Source organism: Oncorhynchus mykiss, chromosome 18 (genome assembly GCF_013265735.2).
Source record: "Oncorhynchus mykiss isolate Arlee chromosome 18, USDA_OmykA_1.1, whole genome shotgun sequence".
Lineage (NCBI taxonomy): Eukaryota > Metazoa > Chordata > Actinopteri > Salmoniformes > Salmonidae > Oncorhynchus > Oncorhynchus mykiss.
In genome coordinates this window covers 33,418,444-33,427,289 of record NC_048582.1, presented here as the reverse complement: position 1 = coordinate 33,427,289, position 8,846 = coordinate 33,418,444, and the positions used below count along the sequence as shown (strand labels likewise).

Below are 8,846 nucleotides of genomic sequence, written 5' to 3'. Positions count from 1 at the left end.
AGTTGATAAAATAAATAAGTCACCAGATTAATGATGTCAAGTCAAGACAGTGTTGTTTCATAGATTTGATGTCTTCACTATTATTATTCTTCAATGTCAAAAATTGTAAAATAAATAAAAACACTTGAAGAAGTAGGTGTGTCCAAACTTTTGACTGGTACTGTAAGTGTTGCCTTTTTCTTTCCGTTTCAGCGACCACCAAATCAAAATGCATCCCTTCAAAATGTAGCTGGAATCAGTAGAATGAGACGGGAGAGTCGGATTACACGTCCTGTTCAAACTAACCACACGGAATCTGGGAATAACAGTCCAATAGAACCGTGTCCAAAATCTGATATGGTTTTTCTACTGGATTCTTGTATTGGAATCCTATAGGATAAAATCCTATACGATAGGTTCCAAAATCTGATAGTATTTTCTCTTGGATTTTTTAAAAACTTTCCCAGTTTAGACAGTGGAGGAATCATGCATGAGAGAATAGCCTACATCTCGACAAACTCAACTCTTAACCTTGAAGTCAGTTCCACTGCTTTTTTTAATTGTTCCCCTCTAATCAGGGACTGATTGAGACCTGGGACACCAGATGGGTGTAATTCACTATCAGGTAGAACAGACAACCAGCAGGCTCTGAACTTCGTAGGGTAAGAGTTGAATAGTCCTGGCCAACATCAATGGTAAGAGCCTAAATCAAACTTAAATTAACTCTAAAAAATAATGAGAAAAAATGACAATAGAAAAAACATGCATTATGACTTGTATTTATTGAGACATTTTGTTTTAGTTGCTTATAATTTGTTCCAGTGTAACAAAGAACTTGTGTTGGTACAAAACTGATGAAAATATGGCATCACATGAACAGTTTGCTCTAAGGTAGTTTCACCTATATATTATATTATAAAAATAATTAATGTAGTTAAAAATACTGTAATTAGACCTATATAAAACAATTACACAATGAATACCTTATCCTCTCCTATAATCCATGCTCACAGTTGGAATTAGAAGGAATGCAGCTATTCAAGTAATTATACATTGATTTACTGCAACACAAAGGATATAAAAATAATGATGATGGAGAGAAAAGGATAAGACAAAGACACCCTCAAAATGTGACAGAATGTGTGTTGGGAAAGGACAAATACAACAAAATGAAAGACAACAGCAAAATGTAGCACTGACATAATCCAATTTTGAAAATAATACAGTGTGGAACAGCAGTTGGCACATATATTTAGAATACTAGAATGGCCATGAACCTTATGATGGGATATAGGTCAGCCATTTTTGTCAGGAAGTTGGTCAACCATGGTTTGCCAGTGAAGTGATAAGACAGTGTAAAAAAAAAAATATATGGAAGAATTTATCTGCACTGTGTTTGTTAGCTAGCTAGCCAGACAGTTTTAGCGGAATGATTTCCCCCCTCAAATTAACTGCCAATATGCCAACATCCCACAGCCATACACTGGCTGAAATCAGTTGATGATAGGACTTAGACAAGTTGTAAATGCAACAAGTAGTCTACTGATATTGTATCATATAATAGAACTCACAGCTTCCCAAGGAGGCATTTATGGTCTGTTTACATATATTTTAGAGGCTATTTATACAGAAAGTGTGTGGGAAACCTGTATAAACAGAATTTATAATTATGACAATATTTTAGGTTGACAATAATTCTATCACACAATTTCTTATGTCATATACCTTACTTTTAGGATTGTACCTCTAATGCAATTCATTCCAGTTAGACTGGGTTGGATTTCTCCCTGACCAATATGGCTGCCATTTCTGGAAGTTTGACAGTTTATGACAGAGATCCTATTAAATTACTAGAAGGGCTATGAGTTAGCACTTGGTGGTGGAATGTGAAATGTAATGTTATGTTCATAGGCTATATAAAAATATACACTTTTAGATTAAAAAAAAATATGTATATATATATATTCTGAGTAATTACTTACAAATACATTGATGTTAAAAGCTATGCCTAAATGCTTGGTGGCGTATTTACAGACGTTCTGAATCTTAGCATTTTCTAAAATCAACAGTGTTAGCCCTACCAAGTGAAGTTAACAAACAACTGCAGTGTGTACTTTAGTCAATTGCTGTGTGCAGCCACACAAACATCCCATCTGATCCCATTCATGTATGTGTAGTAATAAAGCTCACCAGCTTGTAGTCCCCAAAAAACAGAAATGAGTTATCTTTAGTTCATTCAGCCATTCCTATAAGGGAAATTAATGGGGAAAGAATGGGGTTTTGGGATAAACACCAGAAATAAAGTCGGAGGTTAACACAGGCTTAGAAGATCTTACACATTTTGTTCTATGAGATAACCAGAGTTGGGGTCAATTCCATTTCAATTCCAGTCAACTCAAAAAGTACAATGAAATCCTCACGCCAATTCTCTTCCAATGCTTTTCAATTCGGAAAATTTTGAGTGGAAATTGGAATTTATGTGCTTGATTTGATTTCATTAATGTTTCAAATTAACCAAAATTGACATCAGCTGATGAAGACGATCTAATAGAACAAAACCTATAAGATCTCCTAAACCTGTGTTTACCACAGACCTCATTTTCGGCGTTGAGACAAAAAAAACATTAATTTCCCCATAGGCTTTGACCAACGAGCTATGGCGGAGTTAGTGATATCAAAAAGATGCAATTACTATTGCCCTCAATAGTAACCAGGTTTCCATCCAACCTTTTCATGCGAGTAAAGTCCACGCCATATAACGCAATTTTTGTGTGTGAGAATACCATCAGTAGAGTTTAAAATGCAATGGAAACCCATTTAACTTTCTTTTTTAAAATTACAAAAATTCTGTACATCGGAATTTAACCGCAAAAGTCATTTAAGCCCCAACAAGTCAATTTGACGGAAACATCTTTGGCGGGAAAATGTGCATATTAGAATATTCTTATGTTTTGGCAATTGGATGGAAACCTAGCTTACAACACCCATGACTTCAATTCACTCTTGCTTGTGGTTGTCATTGTTCTGAGCAGTGCCATCCTGTGGCAAAGAGAAGAGCCGCAGTTTGCTATGCAGCTGGACACTGAGGTAGGCACAGTCCTGTGTATCCAGAGAGTGAGCCAGGGCCAGGTAGGCCGACAGACTCCCCGCCAGCAGCAGCCTGTCCAGGGGCAGGGCAGGGAGGAGCCACAGCACCACAGCCAGCTCCACACACACGGGGTGACGCAGGTGGGCGAAGAGACGCTGAGCCCGGGGGGACTTGAGAGCCAGAGGATCTCCCAAACCAAGGCACTCATAATAAACCTGAGAGGGATGGAAGAGGGAGGATGGAGGGAGACCAGGAGAAAGGGATAAATTACTTATTGCAGACATTATACCAGTTATTTACATTTCATCAGAAGGATATTCTTAAGCATTCTATTGCTGACTAATTACAGCTTTGGCATCACATCAGACAGAATTTATGCAGATTATTAAAATTGTAGGCCTATTACAGTAGTACTTGTACATTTACAAGTGCGTGGGAGAGGGACAATGATCAAATGTGATGCATGAAAATGCTTTGGTGTAACCAGTGTGAAAGTGAACAGTATCACTTCCTCCACTGTCCCTGTCCCCTTACTGGACTCAAACTAGTGGTCCTCTGATCGCAATCACGTGACTGCAATCTTTCTCTGTTACAGCTGCATGGGTTTACTTCACCTGCTTGATGCCCAGTAGTTCAGGATAGTCAAAGATCAGCAGTATACTGCAGATGATGGACCAGCAGAGGAAGTGCAGGGTGAAACAGAGCAGGGGGAACCAGGTATTCCATGGGGCATTACGTACTGACCACAGACAGGGAGCCTCCGTCACAGGCTGCCAGTAATGCATCAATATCTAGAACAGGGACAAGACAGTGAATTAGGACAGCAAAAGGGGTATTTAAATGTTGAATTGTCTCATTTTTTTAAGACCATAAGATTTTATAAATGAAAGTGTGTGTGTTACCTGGAGAGCCAGAGCAGTGGTGGAGCAGTACATGGCCCGGTTCAGTACCCCCAGGACAGACTGACAGGCCTGCTTGACTGGAGCCCAGGCCAATAGGCTGTGCTGGACAATAAAAAGAGCCAGAAGCCCCAGATCCACAACCACAGACTTGAGAACAGAGCTGTCCCGCAAAGCTACAGACCATGGTACAGAGTCTATATAAAGTATAGAAATATGGACAGAGGGATACGATAAGTATATGGTGTGGTAGGTTAGGTGTTGGTGATTATCAGTACAAGACAACAACAAAGTCTTGGAGCAAAGTATAATGATGAATTCCCATTGTTGAAGTGATCTTGTTAGTCAGAGGGTACCAGTCTTGGCCCTGTTTCCCAAAAGCATTGGTTCTAACGATGATCATGTCCTTATATTTTTATTTTATTTAACTAGGCAAGTCAGTAAAGAACAAATTCTTATTTTCAATGACGGCCTAGGAACAGTGGGTTAACTGCCTTGTTCATGGGCAGAACGACAGATTTGTACCTTGTCACCTTTCGGTTACTAGTCCAACACTCTAACCACTAGGCTACCCTGCCGCTCCATTTATTTATTGAGATACCGGGACGCTTTTTTGCTAACGTGCGCTAATGTGACTAGAATGACGTTGTAAGTAACAGCAAACTTCCCAGGACATAGACATATCTTATATGGGCAGAAAGATTAACAAGAATTTAAGCTAACTGCACTATCCAATTAAACTATCCAAGTATCTATTACAGTGAAAAAATACCATGCTATTGTTTGAGGAGAGTTCACAAAAACAAAAAAAACGTTTATCACGGCAACTGGTTTGATACATTCACCTCCGAAGGTAAATTATGTACTTACATTCAGTAATCTTGCTCCGATTTGTCATCCCGAGGGTCCCAGGGATAAAATGTAGCATAGTTTTGTTTGATAAAATCTATTGTTATAGTCAAATGTAGGAACTGGGTTCTACAGTTTGAACCCCTGTTGTCTCTTGCTCCACACCCACCCCGCCCGGCCATCTAGATGTGTGAAAGTTAGTGTATGAGCTAATGATCCAGCTAATGAGCCACATTCCTGGTAGTGTGTAAACTTACAAAAATGATATGGTAATACAAAATGTATGTTCTCTATAGTTATGTACTTGAAAATGTATCAATTGACCAATTAGGCACAGTCGGGTAGACTTCATAGAAAATATTGTGCAGTATTGCAATGCTTCACTGAATCAATCTGAAACTTTGCACACACACTGCTGCCATCTAGTGGCCACAATCTAAATTGTGCCTAGACTCCAATATTATATTATCAGCATGTTTAATTGTTTGCATTATCTTTTACCAGATCTAAATGTTTTATATTATCCTACATTCATTTCTAAAAACGTCTAAGTGTTTCCTTTCAAATGGGATCAAGAATATGCATATCCATGCTTCAGGTCCTGAGCTACAGCCAGTTAGATTTGGGTATGTCATTTTAGGTGAAAATTGAAGACAAAAGAAAAAGTCTGATCCTTAAGTTAAGATGCTTTTGGGAAACCGGGCCATGTTCAGCTAACATTGTTTTGCACAGGCACATTAACGTTACATCACAGCGTTCGATTTCGACTGCAGTACTTGTTTCTACGGTCTCGGTTCCAGGTCCAAAATTATTGTCATGAAGCAGGCAGGGAGCAGGCCTTCTAGCCCGAGGTCCGGCGCGCTATCGACTGTGCCGCAAAAGCATGCTCGTGCAGCAGGGTCGATTTCCGCGCTTATAAACGCAAGATCGTTACACTACTCCCTCCTTCAAAGAGCGCGTCCTCGCGCTAGCTTGCGACTCTACGTCTTACAGGAACGCGCACCGTCCAAGCACACGCACTGTCGTGGATGCAAGGTCCGATCACTTCTGACACCAATGTAATGAAACAGCAGGGAGCAGGTCTCGAACTCTCGACCCCGAGGTCCGGCGCGCTATCGACTGTGCCGCAAAAGCATGCTCGTTGCGCTTATAAACCCAGGTTCGTTACACTATTTATTGAGATGAATGAACCATTCAAATAAAAACATTCTAACTTGCTACTGAAACAATACATCTGGAAGTTGCAACAGCTGTGAACCGTTTGTATAGTTTGAGACTAGAATGTGCTACTTTTCCTGATGAACACACAACCCTTTGCCAAAGAGCCAGGAAACATACCTTGACACAGTGGCGACTCTCCAGTGATGTTATGATATATCGCTCGAAATGAGATGAAACGAACAAAGTCTGCACCGGTTATAAAAACGAAGACAAAGTTTAACAGCGCCAAGATGCAAAGGGTCATACCACGAGCAGTGACTGACGCCATTTCAATATGGACTTTTTCCTGATTTAGGCAGAAAGAACGAGAGGCGTCGCCTCTTCCTCTCTGATCGGTGCTATGCGGGATCCTTGGGACGTAGTTTAACCGTAGCCATAGCGTTTACCTATCCGTTCCAAGGATCCCAGATAGCACTGACCCTGCTGCTTTAGCAAAAATGTTCGCTACTGTCGGTAGTTTCTTCCGGGAGGTGAGCGGTGGGGACAAATATTAACGCTCGATGTCGCTGTTAACCTGAGTGAGACTTGACGAGTAGAGACCTGGGTTCGGAATCCCTGGGTTCGGAATCCCACTTTACATCCGTAAAGAACTTTAATTTGACTTACTCAATGCTGATGTAGTACCTAACTGTCCAATAAATGAGACACCTTCTTACTTTGAGCTTTTTTTATATATATTATTATACACATAAAAGCCTCACAAATTGGACAGAAAAATCAATACATGATTCATTTTGCACATCACAATATCAAATGTATATAAAAGAAAGCCCAGCTCAGCATCTCGTTGTACACCACTCTGATTATCATGTGTAGGTTAATCTCCCAATCAAACCTCAAATCAATATCACAGTGATAGCACTCCACATGGTAATGTCTGTCGAAGGCCACTACCTAAATGGATTCTCTTGAGCCCTAAGGGAAGACAGATATACAAACAGAGGTCCAGATCCTTCTCTGGACAGACAACTCATTATTAACACATGCACCATTTAGCAAAATAGCCTTATATCATAGCCTGTGTCCCAGTCTGTTTAGATCTGCTCAGAAACAACTGGCACCCAGGCTATTATGCCATGCTTTTAGTTAGAACCTGCTCAAACATTCAAAAGCAAGATATCATAGCTAACCTCAGATGGCAGAATTGTCTGGCCACAAGTCGCACAGCAAGGTGCCACAAGTCTGAGAATAAAAGGACAAGATGTAAATGAAATACAGAAATGTGATTGACTCAATTGTGGTAATAGTTTAATCATTATTGCTATGCTGTATAAAGGTGTGTCTGTAACAGGGTGTTGATGTTGATTTAAGGGTGTGTGATGGTCTTGCTCATTGTGTTGGAGTAGTAATGCAGTCAAACTCACCTGTGGTAGTCTCTGACACAGTAAACCTTTTATTTTATTAAATATCCACAGGCATTACAGAATTCTGGAGTACTTTCAAAGTAATTGAAAAATAGCATATATTTAATACAATTCTCATAACAAGAGACAGTACTTGATTAACTAATTGAATACGTTTGAATATACTGAATGTTTTTGCATAAAAATTAAGAAGCAGAACCACACCCTTAACTGATATCTGATTTAAAGACATTGAGATGCTTACCAGGAAGTCATCTTCACAAAATATTATTTTTGACATGTAGTAAAATGGCCTGCCTTTTAGTGTTTGACCTAAACATGAAAGAGAGTTCAAATGAGGGATAGTGAGAGAGTGTGGGGTGGGATAAAAACTATTCCAGTCGGAATAGTCACAACTATAACCAAAACACAGCTGAATTAAAACAGGGAAGGCTGTTAATGAAATTACATTTGTTTTTTTGTGTGCATGTTTGTGTGTAGAATAGATGCATGACATGTACTGCAAGCACTGCAGGTGAAACAGGTGTCATGGTATAGCTTTCCCATTGCCTGGCAAGCCCGGCCAATACCATATACTGCTTCACTGCATCTTACACAGCTCCCTGATATTGTCAGACCACACACACACAATACACACAAACTACACACTGTAACTACGTTTCTTTCAGTATCCCTCGATCATCCAGCAAGAGCGGCACGGTCAACTGAAATACTCTGACATCTGATCCTTTCCCCAATCACAAATGCAAGCAGCCTAGCACACAATCACACACTGCAGAGCTATTTAGATCTGTTAAATACCAGAGTAGAGCACCCCAACATAAAACAGGTATGCTGCTGTCTTGCTACAGTATAGAAGAGAACCTAACGTTCGACCAAAGCTGTGGTTTTGATATCTGCCTTACCAAAGTAGATGTCAGTACTGGTCTGGGAGTCCATCTCCACTTCCAGAAGCCTCTCTATGTGAGCTTCTAATTTTAGGATATAAATGATGCTGTGTTCATAACCTAGTGGGAAGTGGAAATGAACCATGCACAACTGGGGAAAATCCACTTGAACGGCCCTCCAACTGGTGTTTACTAGTGGGAATCTCGTCTATCATCCTGAGCTCCCACGTGTTGATTTAACCATGATTTAACTGTGCAAGTCAGTTTAAAAGTAACTGTCCAGTAAAAATCTCACCTTTAAAAGTTCATATTTTGTTAACTCATACCCAAAAAGTAATTATAGGTAATATTTAATAGAAATCTGGAAACACTGGGCAGTTACTTTAATCAGTGACCATTAGTTCTGTGTTGCTGCCCTCACGTGGTCTTCCTAGGGTTCCAATCTTGTGCCCCGGGCTCCATCTCAGGAATGCTAGCCATATGGCATTAGGCATGTGGAGGCAGGAGGATGTCTCAATACTGCAGTGAGAGAAAAGCCCAAAAGTTGACATCTGCATGG

At 40.0% G+C, this 8,846-nt stretch overlaps 1 protein-coding gene across 2 annotated transcripts; it reads right to left on the bottom strand.

Moving 5' to 3' along the window:
* Positions 1-737: 737 nt before the first annotated feature.
* nrm (nurim) lies at positions 738-6,456 on the bottom strand. Of its 2 annotated transcripts, none has more exons than XM_021571675.2 (4): positions 6,154-6,456; positions 3,970-4,163; positions 3,682-3,858; positions 738-3,282 (listed from the first exon to the last, which is right to left on the bottom strand). In XM_021571675.2, the coding sequence occupies exons 1-4, from the start codon at positions 6,302-6,304 to the stop codon at positions 2,977-2,979; spliced, it is 828 nt and encodes a 275-aa protein (XP_021427350.1). In that variant the 5' UTR covers positions 6,305-6,456; the 3' UTR covers positions 738-2,976. The 2 variants fall into 2 exon arrangements, with proteins under 2 accessions (XP_021427350.1, XP_036808418.1); XM_036952523.1 differs by lacking the exon at positions 6,154-6,456 and adding an exon at positions 4,837-5,570.
* Between the last annotated feature and the right edge of the window lie 2,390 nt (positions 6,457-8,846).

Excerpts from the sequence above, each read along its gene's own strand:
- nrm (XM_021571675.2), bottom strand. The coding sequence starts at position 6,304 with ATGGCGTCAGTCACTGCTCGTGGTATGACCCTTTGCATCTTGGCGCTG. Across the intron at positions 3,859-3,969 it reads CCACTGCTCTGGCTCTCCAG|ATATTGATGCATTACTGGCA; the intron begins GTAACACACACA and ends TCCCTGTTCTAG. Across the intron at positions 3,283-3,681 it reads AACTACTGGGCATCAAGCAG|GTTTATTATGAGTGCCTTGG; the intron begins GTGAAGTAAACC and ends CATCCCTCTCAG.